The following is a 27,306-nucleotide window of genomic DNA, read 5'->3' on the forward strand; positions in this document are numbered from 1 at the left end:
TTCGGCTGATGCCAACGACGAGGCGAATTCAAGTTGATAGTCTTTCCAGGGACTATCAGGAAGGGATAATTATCTTTGTTACCTCCGTAATGCCAAGCAAACGTGTTCGGCAGTGATCTGCTCATTGTTCAGAATCGCGATGGGAAATACCCACATGTCCAGAACGGATCAGATAAAAGAGAACCCAGTGGGGAGACCCCATGTGTTAAGCTGGGTATAGACTGCGAGATCTTGAAGAAACACGGATATTATTAATAATGTTGCTCCATACAGATCAGACACAAGGGCTCCGGCCTGGATGGTGCAAAGCTTTATTCGACCGGGCAGATGAAGTTCGCTAAGTATTACCGTGCGTAGAGAGAGTTGCGGCCCACAACCTTGAGGAGGACGATAGGCAGGGGATAGCCGGTTGCGCGGTCAGCAGATCCGCCCGTGCCGCAATTTCGGGTTCCCTTACAGGGATCATGATGACAGGCGCAGTAGGCATGTTGAACCGAGGTCGCTTAAACGGTTACACGGGACTTTTAAAGTTACACCGTCTTGAGAAATGCGCAGTATGCACGTTAGCTATGTGCCAAATAAATACTGAGTATTTGTAGCTATCAAGTGGATGAGATCACAGGATTCTATCTATCGTTGTGCCTCCAAACAGATATCCAACTCCTTTAACACAGGGATCTTGTCCATCTTCAAACAGCCAGCTGGCCATACAAGTACATTATCCCACAGCAGAGCCAAGCGTCTTGGGCTACTGGAAAACAACCCAAAGCTGACAAGCCGAAAGTAAAATCCTAGACCACTACTGCAAGTTCCAACGGAACAACTTCCGCCAATTCATGATGGTGTGAAGAAAATTGGTTCTAGACCCTTTCGTCCCAAATCGAGAAAGATTTGTCGCTATCATGCAAAAGGGCGGAGAAATTCCAGAGATTCCATAGGGCCATTGCTCCGACGGCTCGGACTAGCCCCTTTACAAGTCTTACGCCCAGCCCGATTGTGGGCCGGTGATTTGAGAAGGCCGTATATCAGCATGAACAAACTCCGCGCTGACGCGGAGTTCGCTTTTCTGTTCCCGTCTCCTAACATAGCATAACAAATACCGGTTGGTATACTTGTGTAGTTTGTGGTCTTCTCAACACCAACTACTCAGCCACACCCCCCTCAACCAACAAGATGCAGTTGCCTCTAGTGTCCCTGGCGCTGCTAGCGTCCGCCGCCTCGGTCGCCCAGTGCTGGACCCCTGCCCCGTCCGACGGATCCGACCTAGCCGCAACCGAGTCGCTCGAGATCCTGACGGCGGCATCGGCGGACGGCAGCCTGAAGAAAAAGCTAGTCACCCAGGACGTCGAACTGATGGCCGACGGGTGCACGATGGAGAACGCGGCGGTGCGGCGCGAGTACTCGACCCTGTCCAACGACGAGAAGCTCGACTACACCCGCGCCGTGCAGTGCCTCATGGCCAAGCCGCCCATCACCCCCGCCGACAAGGCGCCGGGGGCCCGGTCCCGCTACGACGACATCGTGGCGACGCACATCAACCAGACCCGCACCATCCACCGCAGCGGCTCCTTCCTGGCTTGGCACCGGCACTACGTCTGGACGTTTGAGCAGGCGTTGCGGAGCGAGTGCGGGTACCAGGGCTATGTTCCCTACTGGAGCTGGGCCAAGTCGTCGCAGGACCCGCTTAACTCTCCCTAGTGAGTCGTCGTCTGATGTTCAGCTGTATGACGCTGACTCGGTCCCCATCCAGCTTGGATGGAAGTGAATATTCCCAGGGAGGCAATGGCGAGTATGAGCCGCATAATTGTACTATTGGTTTGTCCAGCGGCCTCTTGTGCATCGAGCCTGGTCAAGGAGGTAAGTGTTTTTAAAATTTAGGAGTTTTTGCTTTGAAACCCAAAGTCAACTGCTGATAAATCCATCCCAGGCGGTTGCGTCAAAACAGGCCCCTATGCGGGCATCATGGCGAACCTGACAGCCACGGTCCCGTCCTGGCCCGGCGTCACCGCCAAGGCGCCCTTCAGCTACGACCCCCGCTGCATCCGGCACGACATCTCGGTGCCGCTGGCGCGGAAGTGGTCGGGCGACGAGCACATCGTCGACCTGCTGCGGAACCCGCTGTACCAGACCGGCATCGGCGCGTTCCAGGACCGCTTGCAGTACACGGGCAACGACACCGTCGGGTGGTACGGCCTGCACCAGTTCGGGCACTTCCTGGTGAACGGCGACCCGGCCGGCGACGTAAGTGAAAAAAGGGGCTAGGGTGGATACGTTATTTCAGGGAAGCTCGAGACTGACGATGTACACAATAACAGTTCTTTAATTCGCCCAACGAGCCGCTTTTCTGGCTCCATCATGCCATGGTGGACCGGGTCTGGTGGACTTGGCAGAACCAAAAACCGGTCGAGCGCGCCTTTCAGGTTGCCGGCACCCGGACTATGAATAACAAACCGCCCAGTGACGATGTCACCATCGAAGACACCTTCGACATGGGCTACAACGGTGGCGAGGTGGCCATCAAGGACCTGGTTAGCACGGTAGCTGGGCCTTACTGTTATATCTACAGGTAATAACTTTACTATGCTAAATCCTTAAGGGTATTACGACTTATAGAACTATAATCTTAACATAACGTTAATTTTAATCAAGTGAAGAGGGAAAACAATATTCTCACGCCTACCACAAAACACAACTTATTCGTACTAAATCGATGCGTAGTTGCGCCTGTACTCAGACTTTTAAAACAGGAGTCGTGGATCGACCCAAAGGACACCATCTGAAGGATGGAAGGTGCATTCATACGTAGTCTCTGATGTTGCTTCTGCCAAGGGACCTACTGTAGAAAGCAGAAGAACCGAAAAAGGAAGCAGAAAAGGGTCCTTGTGTTCGCTAAGCAAGAGGGCGTCAATACGTGCCCAGGCAGATGTCGTACTAGGCGTGACAAGGGGTTACGGATGATCTGTTTTGCCGAACAGGATCATATAACTTCAAACGAGGAGGTTTGGGAGGATGAATGCTACCATTCCGACCTAACCTAGTACATACCTTGAGGTCCTGATGACAAACACATGGTGCAACTTCGCCATGACTTCCACGCTCCCGCCCCCAGCGCTCTTCGCCGAGCTTAGGTTCATGCGCCTGAAATGGTCTCTTTTCCGACCCGTGTCTGAAATCCAGGTTCTCAACATTGAGGGGGATGCGCCAGTCTGGACCCGGCTATTCGGTACCGGAGACCAGCCTGACCACCCCTTGGCCTCGCAAAGTGCCACAGACCCGCCACGCCACCGCATGATCGTGGTGTTGGATAGCGTGGAGTCATGGGAATACTGGCACGATGCGGAGGCCATGGACGACCGGCCTTTACCCCTAGTCATAGACAACAAAAACGGCGAGATGGTAACCATCGGCCAATTCGTCACCCAGGTCCACGCCTACGCCAGCTCCATCAAGACCGTGGTTTACGACTGCCTCGCAGTGCCTTCAACTAGAGACGATGTCGAATTTTACTACGATGGCTGCCTCAGTCCGCGGGCCTCGGCTGCAGCCGAGACTGATGTCACATTTTCCGTTTGCATGATGGACGATTACAATCTTCCTATTGTTGTGGAGGCTCATTGGGGTAACGTGGTGAAATGGGTGCAGCACTGGCAAGCCGTGGGTGGTTAATTGCAACGAGAAGGAATTCCGGTCTCCAGCAGAGTCCGGGTTCGGGACGTCAGATTGCAGTCAACGCCTACCTAACACAACTGTTCATCACCGACAGCTCAACCGACGGCTCTCAGGGCAACGTGCAGAGTTGCAAATACAAAGGCTCGAGATTTGAAGACTGCTTTCTAGCTGGAGGGTGCTGCAGTGCTGAGATTGAGCACGGCGGTCAGAGGTAGTGAGTCGCCGTTGTCCTCCATTTGTTGATGCGGACGATGACTGATCCATTCTTATCAGATGTATCCGATGCCTGGTACTCGCAATTGCTCCAATGTTTTTTCAGATCTCAGGAAGCTGTGCCAAGGGTAGCTACGCCTGTCAGGTCAGGCCATCTGATGGAATGTACTGTGCTGCCACCAGGCAATGTAAGTACCTACGGTAGCAATTACTCCTAGATGGTAAATCTCCATAAGCATTGATTAGTCGCAATCAGCAAGAGAAGGAAACTGCACATCAGAAAACTGCTACCTGGCCGCCACTTTCTCGGACGTCGTACAAGCAACCCGCAACTACGACTCGAAAACAAGAAAGGACCAAGAGGAAGGCGCCAGTCGCCGTTTACCCATCGGGTCTCAACGTCACAAATCTCTGGCCGAATGACCCGAACTTTCTAACGTTGGGTCCCATAAACAAAGGCGACTTTGACAAGTTTGATTTGGACGTGGTTCTGGACGCCTCAACAAACACTTTGGGTGAACCAAGCATCGCAACATCATTGATATCGTGGAACCCGACGGAGACCTTTCATTCTGCAAATTGAATCAGTACCAACATCGCAACGAAACATCAAAATAAGATGACTAAACGCCCTTCTCGCATTCTCCGATAGTATCGACATTCGCCTCACGTTCAATCCGCCAAAAGACTTTGCCGGGGCTTGCTCGAACCTTCTCCAGCACCCGGCCCTGCAGCTGAGGGCAACACCCCAATGATGGCGGTCACCCAGAGAAACCAACTCGGCCGTTTGGGCGTCCTGCCAGACGAGCTTCTGCTCGTGATCACCGACTACCTCGACTGCGCCGACCAATTTAAGCTCATGCTGACCTGCCACAAACTGTACCTCTTCCTCGAGAAGGACCTGGAGAAGGTGCCAGACAAGCACGGCAACAACCGCTACCTGTACAAGCTCCTCAGGACGGGCGATCTAACCAAGATCAGTGCCGCCTCTCTCGGTACGCCCGCGTCGGCCCTCTTCACGCTCGAGGGCGACATGCTCAAGAAGTACCAACTCAGGGCCCGCCGTGAAGTTGAAACCCGCATGAAACAGCTCAACGAGCCCCCGGGAGGAGGGCTGTCCGGCTGTCTCCGCCTCGCCAAGTCCGGGCTCATGGTGGCCCTCGACCACGAACAATGGGCCACGGCGGCCTACCTGCTGCGGCGCGACGGAGGTCGCGTCGGCTTCCTGGGGACCCGGGAATTCTATTGGCCGGTGCCCGTCTACGGGGCTGCAGGCAACCTCCTCACGCCCTTGACGCCTGTCTACCCGGACCCGGAAAGAGACCCCTATACGCGTGACACGTGGAAGCCGCCGCTGTGGGAGCGTTTCACGCGTACACACTGGCGCGGCAGACTCGCCGAAGGGGGCGATGCTAAGGATATCGCGGCATTGCTGGAGTTTATCGACGACAAACTGAGACAGCAAGCCGGGACGTAGTGGCACGTGTGCGCTTGGTTAAGAGGCCTTCGGCGAATACTTGGAGGCATTCCCGCCGCGTTTCCCCGACGAAAAGTCATCTAGTTTTGGCTACTGTGCCCCAAGCGTATTTGACATGGCATCATACTACGAGGCCTGCTTTTCACTGCAAGGCGGTAAACCGCCAGCCACCCTTGCTTGATCCTGTGTATCTCCACACGGGTTGTTACTAGACAACATCTGAAGAAACAGGGGAGCTATCGGCATCCTCCTCACTCTAGGTCCCATTCACAGCGACATAATGCAACTTCCGGAGCCCCAAAACGCGCGTACCCTTTCCACCTCAGCGTATACATCATGCCCCAAAGGAAAATGAAAGAGGGTAACCGAATGTATTATGATATTCAGTAGTTGCTATACCACAGCCACGTTGTTTTGCTACAGCCGTTCTTTTTTGCTTCTTCGATGAGAGAAAACGTGGCAGCGATGGTGGCTGATCAAGCTAGATCGAATCACATAGCTAATACACGAATGCATGAACTTGGGAACGTCCCGTTGCAGCGTATCTGCAAGCCACTGACGAGGGCGTCACGGCCTTGGCGTTCGGGGCTTGTCTGACAAGTGATCCGGTCCTGATATCGTGCAGACTATATCTCCGATTGATTACGTAGGCTCAAGCAGATCAGATCAGATCAAAATAAACGAGTGGGCTATTATGTTCGTAAAGATTGGTATGTGTTATTCAAGCGAGCATACTCAACATCGTTATCGTGGTTTGAGGGTTTACTGAAGCCGAGCCGCATGCTAGGTGATGCAGTATGTTGCCGTAGATGACCTTCAAATCCCGTAGGCACTAGCACTGATGCTGCTAAGCATTTGAGAAAATGCTGCTAAGCATTTCTAATCTGGAGACTACAACATTTCGGGAGTGCCAGAGCAGCAACTTGCAACTCAGATCTTGTAAGATTCATGGTGCTGCATGTTGGTTGCTTGTTTGCCTTTGCCCCCGCCCTCCCGAGAGGCTCTCGGGACCGAGATGTCAGACCACAAACGCGGGCACAGGGCCAAGGTCCAGCGCTTTAGGCTAGGTCCACGTGGGATGGTGCATTATCCCGGCCGTTGCCGAGTTGCTAATAAGCGTCGCGCGACCTGTCATTTGGCATGGCAGGTATCAGCGACCAAGATGTGCTGGTTCAAGAAACGTAGGCGAGATCCCGTGGGCGGAGATAAGAGGAGAGGTGCGAAACACCTACCTAGTTGCGAATCCGAACGCGCGGTGCACGACGTCGGTGGCACAGGGAGTGATATGACTTGGCCTCTCCTTGTCCTATGCATCGTCCCACGGTGACAAACTTTCCCCTTCCACGTGTTGCTGTTTCATGCTATTCTACAACTTGATCCTTACTACAGATGACCCACCACTCCGCCAGCATATTGATCCCCATTCGGTGTACGGCCGAAGTGGGCACCGCTCTTCGGGACCGGTGCTGTTTGTCGTTATGGCGGATGGCCCGTCAGTGGGTTTAAGAAGCCGTGCGACATGCCTTCAATGCAGCTTCAAGATTCCCGCATGCCCAGACCGCAGCTATAGTACCCATTTTGGCCGCCACTGCCACCCACCGTTATTGTGCGACCTCGTCCTGTCATACAGCGTCCGATCGTGACAGCAGTTGTGAAACCGCTCACGGACAAGGGACCGAGATAACCGAGATAGCATCATCCAGACGGCCGGATCTGGAAAACGTCAGTTTACCTACCATCTGAACTGACTGCATTCCACGGTCTACCAATTGATATAAGTCTTGGCTCGACCCAAAGCCCATCGCAAGCTCTTCACCAAAACAACACGAACAAAAAATGGCAACCAACAAGAAACCACTGAAAATTATCATCTTGGGAGGCGGCATCGCAGGCCTGACAACGGCCCTGGCCTTGACCAAGTTCGCGCCCCAAGATGCCGTTCCCCAAATCCAGATCTTCGAGATCCGACCGGTGCCTGCCACCATAGGCGGGGCGGTCAACCTCACCCCGAACGCGCTGCGCATGCTCGACCACCTGGGCGTCTTCGACGTCATCCGCGAGCGGGACTACGGCAAAGACATCGACGAGCTGGAAGTGTTCGACATCCACTCCACCAAGCTGGCCGCGTCCGACTTCGCGGGACCCGAGGGCAAGGGCATCGGCGACCCGCCCTTCAAGGCCCTGCGCATCACGCGCGGCGACTGCCTCAAGGCCGTGCTGGCGGTCCTCGAGCAAAAGGAAAACATCACGCTGACCTGCGGCAAGCGCACCGTCGACATCCGCGAGACCGACGACGACGTCACCCTCGCGTTCGAGGACGGCGCGACCTGCACCGCCGACATCCTGATGGGCTGCGACGGCATCCACTCGGTCGCGCGCCTGCGGCACGTCGACCCGGCGCGGCGGGAGACGTACACGGGCGTCTGCAACGCGTTCGGCTTCGCGAAAGTGCCCAAAGATTTCGAGGTGCACTTCAAGTGCACCGCGCTCAACTTCTCGCGGCGGGGGATCATGCTGACGAGCTACCACGACAGCAGCATGGAGTCGGTCTACGTCGGGGCGCTCATGGCGGTGCCCGACATCGGGGCCGGGCGCGACGGGTGGAGGCAGGTGGGCGCCGACGCCGAGGGGACGCGGGCGGATATCCTAAGGCGGTTTGGGGATGCGAAGATTGCTTGCGTGCGGCCGCTTATTGAGATGGCGGAGGATTTCTACATGTAAGTTAAGCATCTTGGGGGAATCATTCCCTACCTTCTGCCTTGCCAACTTGCCCATGCCCCTAAGTATTATAAAGCACGCACTCCATCATACGGAAAAAACGCAACATACACTAACACCCCGAACCAACAGGTGGCCCGTCTTCACCCTCTCCAAAGACGGCCGTTGGTCGACCAACCGCTGCATGCTCCTCGGCGACGCCGCGCACGCCATGCCGCCGCAGGGCGAGAGCACGGGCATCGTCTTCGAGGACACGGTCATCTTCTCGCGGTGCCTGACGCGGTGGATGGAAAGGGGGATGCCGGGCGGCCACCCCAAGGAGGCGTTTGAGGCGTACGAGCGGCTGCGCAAGCCGCGCATCGCAGCCGCGTTCGACGAATCCCGCGCCGTCGTCGGCTCGGTGGCCGAGTCGGGCTGGCTCGGGCACAGGCTCAGAACTTGGGTGATTCCTTGGTATCTGTGGTATACCCGTCGGAGCCGCGATAGGCACTTCGAGGAGGATGTGTCGCGGGTGGAGCTGGGCTACTAGACGGGGTATGATGGGGTGGCTGGTTCTCGCCTGGTTACTTAGATAGACCAACACACCGCAATGGACTTTATTTCGCTCAAAGGTCGAATGCTTCAGGTATTAGTGTTCTTTGCCGCCTGTCGTTCCTGTCCATGATGGTGTTCATAAAGAAGTAAATACCACTTTTATGCAGCTGGAGCTACCCCTGTTTTTGAGGTGCTGTAGCTCCAGCTTCAGTGGGTTAGTGGTGACGAGATGCTTGCTACCCCGCGTTCTCTGCCGCCCGCCCGTACCCCACCATCCACGGTTGTGTCGCAACAAGGACTCACGCTCCTCCAACAAAATCCACCGTACGATGTAATATGCATGGCCAAAACCAATGTTTTCTCTCAAGTTACTAATAATATACGATACAATGGAAGAAGAAAGAATCGAACTGATTCTAGTTTGTCCTGGTTCTTACGAATCTTGATACAGTTCTTGCGGCTTATAGTTGTCGAACCCACTCGACTAAAAACGCCGGACTTAGCGGGGTGGCCTTTGGAGATAGCTCGCCCTGTATCGTTTCACTTATTTCTCGCATCCCCCAACCGAGGCGACTATTATCCCTTGACCTCCCCTAATTTTGAAGAGCCCGACACCTGAAGAACAACGCAATCGAGCGACACGCACCCCGAAAGCCTATACCCCCGACAAAATCAAGCTAACCGACGCAACCTCCGTACGACCGACGACCCCACCATGACCGACACCATCCCCTCGCAGCGCGGTTCGCTCGCCCACCTCCTCCCCCCGAGCTGGAAGGCCCAGATCACCGCCTGGCTCGCCGAAGACACCCCCTCCTTCGACTACGCCGGCTTCGTCGTCGGCGAGCACCCCCGCACCGCGACGCTCTGGGGCAAGAGCCGCGGCGTCCTGGCCGGCGTTCCCTTCTTCGACGAGATCTTCGCGCAGTGCGGCTGCGCCGTCGAGTGGCACCTGGCCGAGGGCGACGAGGTCTCCGACGACGACAACGCCAAGACCAAGGTGGCGACCGTCACCGGCCCCGCGCGCGGGCTCCTGCTGGCCGAGCGCGTCGGCCTCAACCTGCTGGCAAGGTGCTCCGGCATCGCGACCCAGAGCCGCAAGATGGTGACGCTATGCCGCGAGGCGGGCTATAAGGGCATCCTGGCGGGGACGCGCAAGACGACGCCCGGGTTCCGGCTCGTGGAGAAGTACGGGATGCTGGTGGGCGGGGCGGACGCGCACCGGATGGACCTGAGCGCCATGATCATGCTGAAGGACAACCACGTCTGGAGCCGGGGCAGCATATCCGAAGCGGTGGCGGCGGCGCGGTCCGTCGGCGGGTTCGCGCTCAAGATCGAGGTCGAGGTGCGGGACGAGGCCGAGGCCGACGAGGCCATCGGGGCGGGGGCCGACGTCGTCATGCTCGACAACTTTACGGGGGAGGGGGTCAAGGTCGCGGCGCGCAGCTTGCGGGAGCGGTGGCGGGGCCAAAAGCACTTTTTGCTCGAGGTCAGCGGGGGGTTGCGCGAGGATAATATTTCGGCTTATGTCTGCAATGGTGAGTTTGCCTCTAGGGGGAGCGGCGCTGTGTCACCACTTCGGTATTCTTATACTAACCTGTGTCCCGACAGATATCGACATCATCTCGACAAGTTCCATCCACCAGGGCACGTCGCACGTCGACTTTTCACTCAAGATTGAGCAGGGTCAGACGAGGAATGCGGAGACGGTTGTATGATGTTCTTGATCTATAATTTGGTCGAGAGAAGCAACGTAAATCTGTTTGCTTGGTGTACATCTAAAGTCATGGGGTTTGTACGGGGTATGTACCAGCCAGCCCCTTAACTGTACATACTTGGATGATTCCGTTTATTGACAAAAAGTGACTCGTAGATGTTGCTATTATGGTGGGTCGGCTCCTTGTCAAAGGGATTTATGGCAATAGAGACCATGTACTCCATACCGGGATCATCATCACGGATGACTCATTAGAGAAATAGATAACCCTCCTCTTATCCAAAACATGTCTAATCCTTCTTCCCAAACACCCCGCTCAAGAGCGAACTAAACCTCTTCTTGTCCTTCTCCTTGCCCCCGCTACCGACGTCCTTGGGCTTCACGTCGGGCCCCGAGCCCTGCATGTGCGAGACGGGGTCCTCCTGCTGGGCGGTCGCCTTCTTGTCCTTGGCATCGCAGCAGGACGACGAGCCGGACACCAGGACGCTGGTCTCGTTCTTCGTCGAGGGAACGTCCAGGGCCGGGTTGCTGGTGAAGAAGTCGGCCGGCCGGATGTGGACTTGGTGAACCTCGACGGGCCTGTTGATGGATTAGCACACAGTTCGATTCCAACTGGGTATGTATCAAGAATTGGTGAATGACTTACATGACCGGCCAGTCCTCGACCCTGGGGTTGTGGGTCAATCCGAAAACAGACCTAGCAGAATGAACGTTAGCATAGTAACAAGTGGGAAGACTACATGGACTTCGACATACCAAACCACCGGCGTGCTGAGCCGCCCCTCTCCCCCATCTGCACTGCCATTGCTCGCCTCCCCGCCCCGGGCAAACCAGTCGCCGCGCTCGACCATGGCCTTGACCCCGCCTACCTCGCCGCGGGACTGGTTGGTGAACTCGCCGGCGGCCCAGAGCTCGCCGTCGCGGTGGCCCGTGACCCAGAGGTGGTGCTGCGCGAAGGGCGCGCGCTTCGCCTGCGTGCTGTCCGGGTGCGCGAGCAGCAGCTGCGTCGTGCTGGGCGCGAACTTGTAGCCCACGTTTTTACCGCTGATGACGTTTTTGTGGGTGCGGTTCTCGAGCCGCACCACCCGGTTCAGTTTCGGCTCCGCGTCGGCGTAGGCGGCTTTGTCGAGCGGGGTGCGCCGCACCTCGTAGCCGTTGCCGTGGGGGTTCGTCAGCGGGTCGATGGCGGGCAGCGGGTGACTCTCCTCGAGCACGACGGCCGTCTCGCCCGCGGCGTACGAGTCCACGGCCGGGTCCAGGCGGGCCGCAAAGATGTGCTGGTGGTTCTGGGCCAGCACGCCCGGCGCCACGAGGTTGCCGTACCCGCTCGTCTTGCCCTCGTCGATGGCGACGACGCTGACGATGCCCGTGGCGCGCGTCTCGAGCGTGATGTTGCCCGCCGTGTCCAGCTTGTAGGCGAAGATGTACTCGTAGTTGGCCAGCGTGATGATGAACTGCACCACGAGCTCGCGCAGCCGCGTCACCACGGCCCGGCCCGTGCGGAAGTTGGTGTGCTTCCAGCCTATGCCGGCGTCCTGCTCGTGCAGGCACACGACGTTTTTCGACAGCGTCGGCTGCCCCTCCGGGTCCGTGTCCCAGGCGTCGAAGTAGTGGATCGCGCCCAGGCAGTCGCAGCCGAGGCCCAGGTTGTTGGCGCTGCGGCCCGCGCCGCCGTCGCCAAAGTCGAAGGCCTGCTTGCGGTGGAAGGGGGGCCGGGGGTCGCCGTAGGGGACCGTCATCTCCGAGAAGGACATGCGGTAGAAGACGGGCCGGTTGTCGTAGCAGACGTCGTGCAGCACGGCGCCCTCGCGCGGGGGAGAAGCCGACGCGGAAGCGCCACTTCTGCCAGGAGACGAGCGACGCGTCCTCGACGGTGAAGGAGGCGCCGTCGGGCTGCGTGATGTTGATGGGCTTCATGTCGGTCCGCAGGGGCGGTCCCCGAGCAGCTCGGGGACGTACTCGGCCGACTTGGCGTTGGCGAACAGCTTCTTGGGCGTGTCGGAAGCCGCCGCGGGCTCCAGGGGATCGCCCTTGCCGCCGGTGGCCAGGCGGTCAATACGGACCAGCTCCTTCTTGTTGAAATCCATAACCGGGATGAGGGGAATGGGATAGGCGTAGTGGTTGGCGTCGAGGTTGTCCTTGGACGCATCGCGCGCAAAGACCAGGCCCTGCATGTAGCGGGGGATAGACTCGTCCGGGTCCAGCCCGCCATACGGCCAGGGGTCAATAGTGATGGTGAAGTTTTCGGGCAACTCGAACTCCTTGAGAGCTTCTTTGAACATGTCCGAGTTGGCACATGTTTCTTGGAACTGAGCAAACTCGAAGCTGAGATATAACATGTAAGCGTTTTGGTCACAGGGGAACGTATCACCATTGAACAGTAGGTAGAAACAACTTACGGGGCGTAACCGGCTTGGCTTTCTGTGGGATGCGTCTGCTTGTTGACGACCTCTCCTGAATCAATGTCGACTACGGCATCTGCGAGGATATGCTCGCCGGGGCTCTTGATCACATCGTAGACGAATTTGACCGTACGGGGCAGGTTTGGCAGAGTATCAGTGTTGCCAGCCTGATGCTCGGCAGCCAAATACTTGACCAGATCCTCACGCTTAGGCTCCTCGAGGTAGGTGAATCTGAACAGCAGGCTCTCCCCTGATTCATGGCTCTTGGCGAGGATGTTCTTGGCTTTGAGAATTTCCTCGTCGTTCAGTCTCTGCAGCGGATGTGGCCGCGCTGACGACGAAGTTGAAGCCATCGCAAGTTCCTGACAGACCAATCTGCAATGTTTGGTGGAGACTGACTCGTACGAGGGGATACGGGCGGTTGCAAGTCAGGTACGTTGGGGAGTACTAGTAGCCAGGAAAAGGTAGTGATGGGAGTTCTGATGGGAGTTCAGCTTCGGGTCTGGAGTTACTACATATGCGGGGTGATCTAGAGCTTCAAGTATTCACGGCTGACTGATGGGAAGACCGATCGCCGCGACTTCGGAGGCGAGAATCAAGGTACCAGATCCCCGCGATAAGCCGGCATGCAGGTATATCTGTTGGATGGGAGTCGATCCGCTAAAAAGATAGCAAAAGCAAGTCTCATATAACCTTATGAAGTGGTTGGCGGAGAGCCCCTCGCCTCATAGAGCAGGTCGAGTACCGAGGGGATAGTTGGTAGTGTCTTTGTTAGTGGTGGGGTGGGGGAGTCCACTGGGGTGTGAGGGTGTGCGCTATCAAATGCGGGGGAGGCTCGGGCGTGATGCGAATGGAGGTTATCTTGGTGGGTTAAACAACCACCCAATCGATATTATTACTTCATATTCAATGTTCATGTTAGCCTACTGAACAGCCTTTACATGCACCATTATCTTGGCCAGCTCGCATGGCGGTGGGGCTTTGCTGGTTGTGGCAGCTCCAGCCGATCTTATTTATCATCAGCTGCACCTCTTACATGGCATTGCCCATTTTCGGACTTTGAACGACAGATCCCGTCGTGGGTCCGTAGGTCCCGGTGTCCCACGAGCACCTGGGGTCGGCCGTTACCCCTCCACTAGTATCAGGTCCATCAACCCAATGCTAATAGTTGCCTTGGTTTCGATGTTGAGTTGAGAAACCGTAATACCGGAAAGTTTGGTTTGGTCTTTCTCGGGTACAGCACCCGCAACATGGTTCCGCTACCTACGTAGTCTTGCAGCCGTAAGCAAGCGCTATCTCTGAATGGCCATTTCCCCTTCGTTTCTGCTCCCGCGTTGCCGTAGTAGTTGCAGTTTGATTACATACTGCTCCTTGGACTTGGCATGGGCAGCATACGGACGCAGTTAGCTACAGACATACATGTGAATCTACCGATAGGGGCTTCAGCCTGTGGACGAAGGCTCCAAGAAAGTGCATCATCTGATCCAAAGCATCAATTGGAAACAGGGTGTGCGTGCGTGAGAAAAACGAGATGATACCAATTACAGCCATAAGCCTGGAGCGACAATCGGTGGCCAATGTGGTCGTACTCGGTCAAGAATACGGGACCTGCGGTCGGAGACACACCACCTCAGGTCACTCGACAGTCAGGCCGTTCGCCGAACCCGGGTTGACCACGAGAAAGGACCCACCTCCCTCTGCTGCCTCGGCATTACCACCATAAGTACCTATCAACAGCAATCAATCCAAGGCACACCCTGTTCGCTATCGAAAGACATTGACTAGTCAGTCTGGGATGCGCCTGGCGCCCCATTGACAACCAAATGTGCCGCGAGGGAACCTCGGTACGGGTCAGAGTTCAGCTGAAGTGCTGTATGCATGAACTAGAGACGGGAACTTGGGACGAGTAAGAGACAAATTTAGCACAGACGAACTGCCGAGCCCAGCCGTCCGCAACTCTCGGGTCCCGGGCGGCAGGGATATGTAGCCCGCAGTGAGACAGCTGCCAGCTGGAGAGATCCGAGACAGATCAATTCGGCATGCAACCTGGCCGTTATCGCGCTGGAGTAAGAAGACTGGAGGAAAAGTGGGCAATGATGGGGGTTGGCTCAGCCTCAAGGCTCGAAGAAGGAGCGAGACGGACAAATGCGATTGACGGCTTTCGGCAACATCGGCGCGCAGGATCATCAGGTGAACAGTAAGAATATGTTGACGCGATTGGTTCAGTGGATTTTGTTTCAATGCCGTGGGGAGAAAGGAGGCATTGGTTTTCAGGTGGCCCCTACAGTGGCTTGGCCTGTGGGTAGAATGAGTACCGTCTCTTACTCCATTGCTCTGGTTGGCAACAGACACACGCCACTACCCCTTAATCCAACGTCAAAAGCGCATCGTCGAACATATCTTTTATCAATCAAAAAATTCGATAGCACGCTATGAGCCACCGATACTGTTAGTGAGCGGTAGCCAAATGCTGCGTTGGAATAACCGGGCACGGAGTGGAAGTGCACCCACAGTACATGAGGTTTTCGATGAACATAGCCCTCCTTTGGCAGTGGTCAAAATACATTTCGACGGCTGATCAGCATCTAGCAACATTCAAGCTTCGATCACGCAGTCATGCGAATGCATCAATAATGTGGTGCCGGGCATAGTTGGTTGTATTAGGAGCTAAAAGCAAAAACGAACAATCGATGACGGACCATCTTCAGCTGAAGTAATCAAAGAGTGGACAGGCTCTCCAAAAAGCCATTGTTCTAGGAAATAAACTCTCCCTCTCTCTCTCTCCTTTCGAAGCGCTAAACATAGCTGTCGGTTGGGTGAACTCAGGTAGTTGGGACGTGACCGGCAAGGACGCATGTCGCGGTCGTGTGTTTTTTCCTCCTTGATGCCTTCGTCACTCTTCTGTTGCCGCAGCCGTATTGAGTTCCTCCCCTCAGGAGGTTTTCTTCAGCTTGGCTTTTGTCAATCTTTGGGCATACCCGTTGTTCACCCAAGATTCGTAACATCTCCCATTGTCCCTCCTATCTGCCTCTCGGTTGGCAAAGCAGTCATGGCACATAAACACCGTTCTGCCGCCCTCATATTCACCATATCTGTTCCGTCCTAAACTTTCGTCTTCTTCTTTGTTCGGGCAATCGTGCGCTTCACAGCCGCATTTCATCTTCTGGGCAAATAGTCAGTAACACTGCGCTGACCGGAATTGGCGTTCGCAGACGACAGAACATGGAACGAAAGCACTCACGGGAGCCATTGTGGTTTGAATTCTTTCCTCTGATGCGCAGGTAGATATATGGAATCGGTCGGATTCGTGCGTTCATGGAACATGTATGGCTTGGCTTGCTGCCTCGAAACCAGAATTGCCTCCAAAACATGACCCTTTATATCCCCAAAGGCTTTCCATGCAGTGAGAAGCATCCTCCGTTTTCGGTATCAGGACTGGTGTTGGCAGGCTCGACTCGAGGACGAGGAATCTAACTACCGGGGGAAAGAGTGAGAATGCGGAGCTATTGCATGGCAGATATTGGGGTTTGTGTCGCGTTTCTTGATAGCTGAGATGAAGCAATTGCCTGTTCGAAGCCGCATGCGGCAGAAAGTCGCAGTTTGGTCCGCGATGTTGGTGGGCGCGTCATGAGGAACGGATTCGCAGGAAGCAACCAGCCAACATCCAGACATCCTTCAATCTGGCACGACATATGGCCACTTCCCTGTATATCGATTAGCATATAGTGACTTGGAATTCTTGACGGCGTTGGATCTGACCGTGTTGATGCAGTAGCATGCCTACTTTACGTGGCGAGCAAACCACCTTCGGTTCTCTCTAGATAATGGTACATCACGACGGCTCCCCCGTTGTAAGACATCGTACAACGAATCAAGAGCTATGTTAATCCTTTTGGAGGACCTTCGTTGGATGACCAAGTAGCTTTTCAACGAAGGTGATGATGTTAGGTCGTCGTGGCATGTGCTCAAGGGGGCCGGCCAGTACGGATGGAGATGTGCGATTCCGCACTCCTAGGTTTTTGTTGGTGTCTGCCTTCGCGGGCCCAAGGTTCTCCGAAGTATGTAAGTACATGACAGAATGCCATTCCGTATGGCGGAAATTGTTCAGCAAGCCAGGAACACTGATGCACAGCGTAACCTGACGACTGAAGAATGAGCTCTCTCGGGTCAGGCAATCTGAAGCGCAAGCATGTATAAAGAACTTTTCCGACTACTTATTCAAACCGCGATCAGACCGATTAGCGGTAGATAGAAGTTAATTTCATCTGCCGTATATGTTAGATGGAAGTTGAACGTGGTGGCATCCAACAGCCTACCAAGAGTGTTACCCCTTACTTCCCCAACCTTGAGAGTAAGTGAAAACGGAGCATTTTCTATCATGTGCTCGCTTGAAATCATACATCCCGCACTTATCTTATCATCTTTACTCCTTCCCATATTCGTACTAGAAACATACGTCTCGATTACTACTCTGCTCGTAGCGAAACTTGGCAGCAGGATGAAGGTATGCGTGGAATTAGTCACCTCCATATGAATTTGGCGAGAAGATCATCAGTATTTCTAACGAGAGTCGCGGATACGGCTACACCAACATCGATATCATTCTAAGGAAATCAGACGGCAGTTTCCAGCTCGATGTCCGAAGAAAAGAACATTGGAGATATTGAGTGAACAGATGAGATGTCAATCCACAATAGCTGACTTCAAGCTAGCTAGATGAAGGTAGAGTAGTTACGAGCATTCTCGAGTCACCATCCAATTAGAGAGAGGTCTAGTGGTGTTGCTCATCTGTCTGATGACATTAATATGGTAGCATGGACCTCGTGTCGGCCACCTGCGAAGCCCTGGTATAAGAAAACATGACGGTGGTTTTTCGTATTGCTGATGCAGCAGACGAAGAGACCAGCTGACATATTACGGTGCCAACGGTCAGCAGCTCATGGTTATAGGCGCGTAAGACTCTGAGTCGGCTCGCGCGGGTATAAGAGCTGAAAAGATTCGAGGCTAGAATTTTAAAATAAGTATACGAAGACTCATATTTTGGCTGACATCCGCCATGGCAGGGGTTGACATCTCTGTAGCTGAGGTAATTTCAAGGTGGGGTCCTTCCTACCTGCAGCGTAATGTTATTAAAGAGCGGCCGGCAGAATTGATTTATGCACCTATGAAAAGGCACGTGGGCTAAACTGGCTCCATCAGTTGAAACACCTGACGAAATATACGACAAGAAGCGGACGATGAATCGAACAACTTGACCATCACACAAACTGATGTGTAATCGACGATAAAGTGACTGACTAGGCATTTGGGGGAACCGGTGTTTGGTTTACGCAATTGCGCATGTCGCTGTAACCGGAAGCTTGGGGGTTCGCGGGCCTAGGGTCGAAAAGAGTGGGGGGACCTGCGGCCCTGAAGCTTGAAGAAACACAGCCAAGCTGGGCCAAGGTCTTCGCATAGTTCGCCCGGCAGCGTTCAGGGTCCCTCCAATCAATCCGCGATGACCTGTTCTGACTAAAGAAAATATACCTGAGGAAAGGGGAAGGTTTGGCACTTTAAAAAAAGAATCGATGGACGGATAGGTTCGTTACGATCGTGAACCCTGGTACCAATTGATTCGTTTCTTCTTTTTCTTCTTCTTAACCCTTTGAGACCGACCGGACCGACCCAGAACGCTGCGTGCGACCTAATGGAGATACCTCTCTTGCATCCCGCCGCTACCTACTGTATTTTTTCCTCATCTCCCGCTTTCTTACTATCGTTCAACCTAGGGTGCTAGCTGGGTGGAGGTTTGGTTTGGTTGTGTACACCCTTTCGTTTCCTCTGACCGACTTGGAGCACCATCACACACATCAGCAGCAAAAAAAGCAGTGCTACGTATCCATTTCGCCCAATCCGCTGCAGATCGGCACTGCTTGCGTTGCTTGACTTCGTTGTCGTGTCGTCCTCACACCTTACCTGTACTTTGTATCTCCATAATAAGGCCGGCTGCCTGCCTATTACCTTCGCGACGATCCTACCAGTCCTTCTCTTCCTCGATCGCATTACGCCCTCCAATTGATCTCCGACCAAGCCGTCCTGCGCCGTGCCGTCGAGGTGCTGTTGTTGCCCAATCCCAAGCAGGGGAAGGCTCTTTTTTTCCTCGACCAACCACCGACCGCCGACCATGTTGTCCTTTAAACGCGCCCTCATTTTCGCCGCCTTCCTTCTTACCGCCTTCTTCCTCCTCCGACGCTCCCACGGCACCACCGCGGACGACGACTCGGTACCCGACCTCCCCAAGAACCGACCCGCCGACGCCGAGAAGGGCGCATCGTCGCACGCCAAAGGCGAATCCGTCGTCGCCGGCGCGCCGGGTCCCGACAAGCATGTCGCGCAGAAGCCCATGATCGACACGTCCAAGATGTCGCTGTACGACAAGCTCGCCTACCAGTACCCCTACGACGTCGAGACCAAGTTCCCGGCCTACATCTGGCAGACGTGGCGGTACACGCCGGCGGACGAGGAGTTTGCGTTCCGGGAGCAGGAGGCCAGCTGGAGCCAGCAGCACCCGGGCTTCGTGCACGAGGTCATCACCGACCAGGTGGCGGTGCACCTGCTGCGGGTGCTGTACGCGGCGGTGCCCGAGGTGCTCGAGGCGTACCACGCGCTGCCGCAGCCCGTCCTGAAAGCCGACTTCTTCCGGTACCTGATCCTGCTGGCCCGCGGCGGCATCTACTCGGACATCGACACCTTCGCCCTCAAGAGCGCGCTGCAGTGGATCCCCGACCACGTGCCCAAGGAGAGCATCGGCCTGGTCGTGGGCATCGAGGCGGACCCGGACCGCGCCGACTGGAAGGAATGGTACAGCCGCCGCATCCAGTTCTGCCAGTGGACCATCCAGGCCAAGGCGGGCCACCCCGTCCTGCGCGACATCGTGACGCGCATCACCAAGGAGACGCTGCGGCGGGCCAAGCTGGGCGGGCCCTTCATCTCCAAGGACCAGAGCGTCGTCGAGTTCACGGGCCCGGCCATCTGGACCGACACCATCTTCGACTACCTCAACGACGGCCGCTACTTCGACATGAGCAGCAGCACCGGCAACATCACCTTCCAGAACTTCACAGGCATAGAGAGCCCCAAGAAGGTGGGCGATGTGGTGGTGCTGCCCATCACCAGCTTCTCGCCCGGCGTGCAGCAGATGGGCGCCAAGGAGCCCGACGACCCCATGGCCTTCGTTAAGCACGATTTTGAAGGTGAGTTTGCCGCAGCAACTATCATGCTCTAATCTCAGAAGTTTGCTGTTGTACGTGATACTAACTCGATATGATACTCAGGCACCTGGAAACCCGAGAGCGAGCGCCACATTGGCGAGCAGATGACTTAGAAACTCATCATGGCACCTTGGAGCACCTAAACCTTTTCAACTCCTTAAAGCCGCAAAACTTCGTTGTATTATATTTGTAGGGCTTTTTTACTTTTTTCATGTCTTTTGGGGTATAATCTAGACTATAAGGGGCGCCTGGCGCGGTTCATGTGTGTACGAAGAAACGGCATCACCAATTCACAACAAAGGAAAGGGGAAGTGGGACGGAAAAGACGGCCGAGAACACCAAACACACACACACACAACCACACTACTATCACCTACCTGTATATACTCGTTATAAGTGCATAGAGCATGGCGTTACTAGCATGGCATCGTCAGGCAACAACCGCAGGAGGGAAAGGCACTGTCGTTCAGGAGGGGGAAAAGGGGTACATAGATGTTGGCTTTAGAGAGAGAGAGAGAGAGAGCGAGATTGGAGGACAAACAGCATACCACTTGTAATAACGCCAGGGTAAGCGTTATACACGCCCTAACTTGAAGGCTGCCTGAATAGCATTTTTACTACGCCTTATGGGCTCTTTGGCTTCAGCAACATTACAGTCGTGGTCGTGAAGGTTTGGGCTTATGCGGCCAATGTACGCCGTGTAAGAAGTCTCGCTACTATACTGATGAACAGAAAGCTTCGGCATATATCACCGCAACTGTATGAACTGGGCAAAGTAAGGGGTAGAGGAACAGATGGAATGTTGGAAGGGGGGCGGGCGCTTTCTCCGCAAAACCCCAGACTTCAATCGCGCCTAGAGCCAAGATCCGGCCGCCCGCGCTTTTACCCCACACTCCTCTGAGATCTCCAAGACAGATTGCAGAGCAAACATAACATAAAGATGTTTGCTCCGAGTTGGGGTTCGATGGGGTTTCTGGGACTGCGAGTCTAACAATTCAGATGCCTCGACATACATTCGAATTTTATCCCTTATCGCAGTATAATACCGCAATAGGTGGAAGTGGATGAGATCCCCGGCTGCAGCATTACGTAGCAGGTCACCCCATTACTTGATAGAAGCGGCAGCAGAGTGGACTTGCTTGGGGCACGTCCAACCCCGCATGGAGCCGTCCGTAGCGGACAGTTCGTGTGCGCGTGTGACCTGGGATCCCGTGTCTTAAAAACCTGACCGGGCGTTGCGATCAAGAGGGGTGTTGTTTTACCTGAATTGACGAGAATACTACTGATTTTGCCCTTCCCTTTTGACACGGGAATATCACCAAAGAGGTTATTGGCCGGCGGGTGGATTTGGAGGAACGAGGCGACAATGGCTCTCCGCTCGAGATATACGTTGCGATTGGCGCAGTATATGCTAAGGGGCCTTCCGTCTCGATGCTATGGCCTCCAGAGGAGGACGATGTCGGGTGGGAGCTTGAGTTACTCTGAAGGACTTACCGAGGTAAGCCGCCGTTTGTCCACCCCGAATGGTTCTACAGCTCGTTTCGAGATTGTGGCAATACAGAGGTCCATCTGAGTTTGCCTGCCTCGGGAACGAGGATACTTCGTGAAACATCAACTCTACAATATTCCCTTCGCTCACCTCGTGCCAGCGTCGTACGCAAGAAACTGCTGCTAACACATCAATAGCCCCCGCTATCCTACGACACCATATCAGAGCACTTCGCCGGCATCGTCTCTCAGCATGGCGACCGCCCGGCCGTCATGTGCCGGGCGCCCACAACGGCAGACCTCCTGGCGTGCTCCCAGAACTCCAACGGGTTCGAGGCGCCACCGCACACCGAGATCCTCACCTACGAAGGGCTGGACGTCCTGTCCAACCGGCTCGCGCACGCGCTACGGTCCACCGGCGTCCGGAAGGGAGACCGCGTCGCCGTCAGCCTGGGAAACGTCATGGAGAACGCGGCCCTGACGTACGCCGTCTTCAAGCTGGGCGCCATCCTGGTGCCGCTCAACCCCTCCTTCAACCAGCAGCAGCTCACGGCGGCGCTGGCGCACCTGGGCGCCAAGACGCTCATTATCGGGGCTGTGACCGATCTGCCCTACAAGCCGTGCCGGGGGCGGAGCAATCTGCCGCTGCTTGAGTCCTTTATTCCCGATATGGCCACCGCGGGAATATCCTCCGAACAGGTCCCGACACTCGAGTCCGTCATCATTGTGGACAATCGTTCTTGGCACCCGAAGGTCGACTTCCCGCTCGAGAAACTGCGAGCCCTCACGCCCTTGTCGGAGCTCCTCACGTCAACGTCGCCAAAGGGCTCTTCCTCATCGCAGACCGTCGTCCCCGACAGCCCCCTGTCGGCCGACGAGACCATCAACATCCAGTTCACGTCGGGCACCACCTCGCTGCCCAAAGCGGCCCAGCTGTCGCACACCTGCATCCTCAACAACGGGCGCCTGATCGCGGCGCGCATGGGCCTCGCGCCCGCCGACCGCGTCGTGGTGCCGCCGCCGCTCTTCCACTGCTTCGGCTGCGTGCTGGGCTACATGGCGACGGCGACGACGGGCGCCGCCATCCTCTTTCCCTCGCCCGCCTTCGACCCGGCCGCCAGCCTGCTCATGGCCGCCGAGCAGGACGCCACGGGCCTGTACGGCGTCGCCACCATGTTCGTCGCCGAGCTGGAGCTGCTCGAGTCCTCGCCGGCCCTGCGCGCGCAGCTCCGACGCGTGCACCCGACCCAGCAGCCGTTCCGGGGCCTGCGCAAGGGCATCGCGGCCGGCAGCTCCGTGCCCGAGAGCCTGATGCGCCGGCTGTACGCGACGCTCGGCCTGCAAGACTTGGTGATTTGCTACGGCCAGACCGAGACGAGCCCCGTGAGCCTCATGACGAGCCCGCGGGACCCCCTCGAGCGCCGCACCGGCACCGTCGGCCGCGCCATGCCGCACACGGCCGTGAAAGTCGTCGACCCGGCCGACCGGTCCGTGGTCCTCCCCCGGGGCGCGCGCGGGGAGCTGGCGGCGAGTGGTTATTTGGTGATGCAGGGGTATTTTAACGACGCGGCGCGGACGCGGGAGGACTGCGTGGCGGCGGCGGACTCGCCCGACGGGCGGACCTGGATGTACAGCGGGGACGAGGCGCGCATGGACTCCGAGGGCTACGTGGCCATCACGGGGCGGATCAAGGACCTGATCATCCGCGGCGGCGAGAATATTCACCCGCTCGAGGTCGAGAATTGTCTGTTGCAGTGTCCCGGGGTCGGGGACGTGAGCGTGGTCGGGGTGCCGCATGCGCGGTACGGGGAGGTGGTGGGGGCGTTTGTGGTGCCGCATGCGGGGTGGACTGTTGAAGGTAAGGAGCAGGAGCAGGAGGCGAACAAGGGACAGGTCTTGAAGGTGGAGGATCTGAAGGCTTGGGTCCGCGAGACGCTGAGTTCGCACTTGGTGCCGAGTCATGTCTGGTTCGTGGACGACTATCCCAAGACGGCCAGTGGGAAGATTCAGAAGTATAAGTTGCGGGATATGGCGGTTGGCATGTTGGCGGAATCATCGTCGTGAGATTGCGAGGCATGGGGCGATGTAGCGTAGCGTAGCGTTTGAACGAGTTGCTATATAGTGGTTCACTGGGAGCATATATATCTGGTTTAGACGTAGTTCTCGGTCTGGTTTCGGGCGTCAGTGATGTTGCCAACCTCTGCCTCTGCTTCACCCTCGGCTTCCATGTGTACGCACGAGTCTGTGGGGATGTCATGTGTTTTTCCTGAACTACTCATATGCTCGGCAGTATATTGACCAGAAGAAAAAAACAAGCAACTGCTGAGGCCACCAGTTACCCTCTTGACATGTCATGTGTTCACGTCACATTCATGAAAATAGATGCACGTAAGGTGTGGCAGGGTGCAAAATATTTGATTGTTCTCTTCCAACACAGCTAACTAGGTCGTGTGTCTGAAATCGCACCTCCAGATCGAAATCCTTCGCGAGGTTGCCTCATCCCCTGTTCCAAGTGAAAGTACTGTGCCTAACGAGGGATACCAAACGTCTCTTGTCATGTCTGCTGCTCATATCATTTTGCTTTCCAACCACCAACCCAAAGATAAGCTGAGATACAAAAAGAAACAATGATGAAATGCAGCAGTGAAGCTGACTTCGCTTCTTCTTCCTCGTTCTTCCATTTCCTTTCCCCATCTAAGATGTGTGTCGTAAAACCCCTCCCAGAAAACCAAAAACCGCAAGAATATGTATATCATCCATCAACAAGTATAACTCCAAATCCAGATCTATTAACAGTTGTGCGTTCGGGATGCCAGATACTAAAAAGGAAGAAAACGAACGAGGAGGGCAAGGATTAACATTAGTGTTTTTTATAATGTTCGTCATGGACGCATTGCAGGCCACTTTCTTCCATTGGAAACGACCGACTTCTTTTTTCTTTTCATCTTCATCTTCGGCTTCATTTTTGACGACGACGATACCAACCTCCGTTTACCAGGAGAAGGTCATGAGAGCCGGGTTGAGGGCCAGCGGCAGCAGCAAGTGCGACACGGCGACCGTGGCCATGGGCAGGATGGCGACGAAGTCGGTGATGCGCCAGTCGTAGGGGATGAAAGGCGCCTGGGCCATGATGACCATGGCGATGATGAAGAAGATGGAGAAGAGCATCGAGAATTTGAACTAGAGGATGCGTTAGTAACCAGGTATTCACATTGAGAGAGATGATGAATGCTTACCTTTTTCAACACCTTGGGAATCTCAATGAAGAAGTTGGAGAACTCGGCCTCCTTGGACGTGGCACCCCAAGTCATGTCGATCTCGAACATGTGCGCCAGCAGGGCCTGGGAGACGTGCAGCGACAGACCACCGAGGAAGATGGCGAGCATGATGGTCCACTTGAAGTTCTCGTAGAGGGCGTAGAGCAGGCTGCGCTCGCCGATGCGGTAGCGCATGATGGCGAGGGCGACGTTGCCGAGGCCGTTGAAGACGATGATGATGGAGAACCAGACCTGCCACGAGTCGACGTAGTACTTGTCGAGGTAGCCGTTGAACCAGCCCATGACGAAGTAGTTGACCGACGTCAGGATCCAGGCCGCGCCGATGGCGTAGTAGGTGCCGATGTACGAGATGACGGTGATCTTGGAGGTGAAGCGGATGTTGGAGAACAAGAAACGGCGGAACAGCGGCGTGAAGGGGCCGCGCCACAGCCAGGTCCGGATCGGGTGGAAAAGTAGCTCGTTGCAGCCGTAGGCGTACTTCTCCCAGCGGGCCAGCTCGTCGTACACGGTCAGGGACACGCCCTCCTTGAAGCCTTCACCAGCCCACGCAGCCAAACGAATGATGTAACCGGCACACTGGAGACGGAGCGACATATCGAAATCCTCGGACACGTGGCTCTCGGACCAGAACTTCTCGTAGCCGTCCTCGTCCTCGTAGCTGACCTGCTGAATGGCGCTCCAGCGGAGGATGGCGTTGTGACCGACGAAGGGGGCGACGTCACCGTTGGAGACGGTGTAGCGGATGGCGGTGTAGATGAGGTTGGTGAAGAAGGTGATGCCGTTCTCGAAGTAGGTGTGGACGACCTGCATGACGCCGGAGGAGAACTGCATGATGCCGACATCGGGGGACTGCTCCATCTCGGAGACGGCGTCGAGCAGGCAGTCGGCGGGCACACGGGTGTCAGAGTCAACTGCGAGTGTTGTTAGTCATGGCTTGGTGAAGGACAGAGTGGTTAAGCACTTACTGATAAGGATATAGTCGCCAACACGGACGTTTCCATCGGCCCAGGCGCGGCCGTCCTCCTCGAGGACCTCCTTGAGGGACTGCTCGTAGGCCTGGGCCTCGTCGGCCTGGGTCCAGTCGTTGCCGCGCTGGTAGCGGCCGAGCTTCTCCTCGACCTTGCACGAGATCATGAGGGCGAAGTTCATGTTGGAGGCCTTCTTGAACTTGCCGCGGCGCAGGAAGCCGTTCTCGCCGTGCTTGGGCCGGGCGACCCAGCCGATGCTGTGGTCGGCGTAGAACTCGATGCGGGCGCGGCGCTCCTCCTCGGGGATCAGCTGCAGGCCGTCGTCGTTCATGAACATGTTGGCCGACCCGCCCTGCAGCTCGTACGTGCTGATGGCCTGCTTGATCGACTTGACGGTGGGCGCGATGACGCCCTGCAGGCCCTCCTTGTAGACGGGGCACTGCACCGTCAGGTGCGGCAGGTGGTCCGAGTGCAGGCGCGGCGGCGGGCGCGCCGAGAAGAACTTGGAGTTGATGGTGAGCTGGCGGATGGGGCCGAAGATCTGCGCCAGGCACCCCACGATGACCTGCGCGAAGAAGAGGGTGAAGAAGACCTGGATCGGCGCCAGGGCCACCAGCGCCAGCCGCACGTAGCTGCCGTCGACCGAGACCTCGATGGCCAGGGCGCGCCAGGCGGCGCCCAGCGAGACCGTCACGATGCACATGACGATGGAGACGAGGTAGGTGTTGAGCATGTGCACCGGCCGCTTCTCGGGCTTGATCTGGCCGCTCTCCTCGTCGATCTCGTACTCGGTCACGGCGACGGGCCCTTGCTTCTTCTCGTCGTCCTCGCCCTCGCCCGTCTTCCAGACCAGCTCCATCAGCTCCGACTCGATGGCCTTGGCCCGCTGCACCAGGTGCAGCGCGTCGTCGTCCCAGACCACCAGCAGCGCCTCGGACGCCACGAAGGCGGCGAACTGGTGCTTGCGCGCCCGCGGCAGGTCCTCGACCGTCGGCAGGATTTGGATGCGCAGCCCGTTCATCAGGGGCACGTCGACGGCGTCGGGCGACCACGACAGGAACGTCTTGATGATTCGGGAGTTGACCGTCATGGCGCACTAAAGAAGTTATTTGTCAGCTTTTATAAAGAGAGAGATGGAAAGGGGCGTAAACCCAACTTACATGAACGTTGAGTTCCGAGCAGGCCCGGGCAAAGGGCGAGTTGCCGAGCTCCTGCGGGCAGGCCATGTAGTTGCCCTTCCACTTGCGGAGGAGCACGCCCTCGACCTCGCCGCTGCCGTCGCTGACCCAGAGGTGCGAGCACTGCTGCTGGTAGAGGTAGTTGACCATGACCTCGTGCTTAATGTCGTCGAGGAACATGGAGCTGGCGCCCGACCGCGCCGACCGGATCGAGTTGCGCGACGAGTGCACATTGGGCGTCGGCGGCTGCAGCTCGATGTCGTTGGCGCCGAGGGGCGCACGGCTCTTCTCCAGCACGCCGCCTGATGAGGATCCAGCAGCAGCAGCGCCGGCGGGAGGTGCTACAGCCGAGACTGCCGGCCGCTTCTGCTTTTGATCAGGCTTCTCCGCCTTGAAGTAACTTCCGAGACCCAT

The 27,306-nt window shown here is 56.2% G+C and overlaps 9 protein-coding genes across 9 annotated transcripts; 7 read left to right on the top strand and 2 right to left on the bottom strand.

Moving 5' to 3' along the window:
- Positions 1-1,173: 1,173 nt before the first annotated feature.
- Positions 1,174-2,570, top strand: PG985_012830 (tyrosinase; the record flags this gene model as incomplete). The annotated part of the gene is made up of 4 exons (XM_066832596.1): positions 1,174-1,697; positions 1,751-1,857; positions 1,928-2,241; positions 2,316-2,570. 4 exons carry the CDS (start codon positions 1,174-1,176, stop codon positions 2,568-2,570), a joined length of 1,200 nt encoding a protein of 399 aa, XP_066680646.1.
- Positions 2,571-3,084: 514 nt separating this feature from the next.
- On the top strand, positions 3,085-3,666 carry PG985_012831 (uncharacterized protein; the record flags this gene model as incomplete). The annotated part of the gene is made up of 1 exon (XM_066832597.1): positions 3,085-3,666. The coding sequence occupies one exon, from the start codon at positions 3,085-3,087 to the stop codon at positions 3,664-3,666; it is 582 nt and encodes a 193-aa protein (XP_066680647.1).
- Positions 3,667-4,636: 970 nt separating this feature from the next.
- PG985_012832 (uncharacterized protein) lies at positions 4,637-5,359 on the top strand (the record flags this gene model as incomplete). Its single annotated transcript, XM_066832598.1, has 1 exon — positions 4,637-5,359. One exon carries the CDS (start codon positions 4,637-4,639, stop codon positions 5,357-5,359), a length of 723 nt encoding a protein of 240 aa, XP_066680648.1.
- Positions 5,360-7,195: 1,836 nt separating this feature from the next.
- Positions 7,196-8,606, top strand: PG985_012833 (uncharacterized protein; the record flags this gene model as incomplete). Its single annotated transcript, XM_066832599.1, has 2 exons — positions 7,196-8,076; positions 8,210-8,606. The coding sequence occupies 2 exons, from the start codon at positions 7,196-7,198 to the stop codon at positions 8,604-8,606; spliced, it is 1,278 nt and encodes a 425-aa protein (XP_066680649.1).
- Positions 8,607-9,326: 720 nt separating this feature from the next.
- PG985_012834 (nicotinate-nucleotide pyrophosphorylase) lies at positions 9,327-10,329 on the top strand (the record flags this gene model as incomplete). Its single annotated transcript, XM_066832600.1, has 2 exons — positions 9,327-10,149; positions 10,223-10,329. The coding sequence occupies 2 exons, from the start codon at positions 9,327-9,329 to the stop codon at positions 10,327-10,329; spliced, it is 930 nt and encodes a 309-aa protein (XP_066680650.1).
- Positions 10,330-10,618: 289 nt separating this feature from the next.
- Positions 10,619-13,083, bottom strand: PG985_012835 (uncharacterized protein; the record flags this gene model as incomplete). The annotated part of the gene is made up of 5 exons (XM_066832601.1): positions 10,619-10,907; positions 10,975-11,025; positions 11,085-12,221; positions 12,288-12,653; positions 12,728-13,083. 5 exons carry the CDS (start codon positions 13,081-13,083, stop codon positions 10,619-10,621), a joined length of 2,199 nt encoding a protein of 732 aa, XP_066680651.1.
- A 5,810-nt stretch (positions 13,084-18,893) lies between these two features.
- PG985_012836 (Initiation-specific alpha-1-6-mannosyltransferase) lies at positions 18,894-20,093 on the top strand (the record flags this gene model as incomplete). The annotated part of the gene is made up of 2 exons (XM_066832602.1): positions 18,894-19,962; positions 20,044-20,093. The coding sequence occupies 2 exons, from the start codon at positions 18,894-18,896 to the stop codon at positions 20,091-20,093; spliced, it is 1,119 nt and encodes a 372-aa protein (XP_066680652.1).
- A 1,343-nt stretch (positions 20,094-21,436) lies between these two features.
- PG985_012837 (acetyl-CoA synthetase-like protein) lies at positions 21,437-23,532 on the top strand (the record flags this gene model as incomplete). Its single annotated transcript, XM_066832603.1, has 2 exons — positions 21,437-21,478; positions 21,667-23,532. The coding sequence occupies 2 exons, from the start codon at positions 21,437-21,439 to the stop codon at positions 23,530-23,532; spliced, it is 1,908 nt and encodes a 635-aa protein (XP_066680653.1).
- A 927-nt stretch (positions 23,533-24,459) lies between these two features.
- PG985_012838 (glycosyltransferase) lies at positions 24,460-27,306 on the bottom strand (the record flags this gene model as incomplete). Its single annotated transcript, XM_066832604.1, has 4 exons — positions 24,460-24,648; positions 24,705-25,657; positions 25,712-26,810; positions 26,875-27,306. The coding sequence occupies 4 exons, from the start codon at positions 27,304-27,306 to the stop codon at positions 24,460-24,462; spliced, it is 2,673 nt and encodes an 890-aa protein (XP_066680654.1).

This window comes from Apiospora marii (genome assembly GCF_038362585.1).
Source record: "Apiospora marii strain CBS 49790 chromosome Unknown utg000009l_segment0_segment0, whole genome shotgun sequence".
NCBI classification, from domain to species: domain Eukaryota; kingdom Fungi; phylum Ascomycota; class Sordariomycetes; order Amphisphaeriales; family Apiosporaceae; genus Apiospora; species Apiospora marii.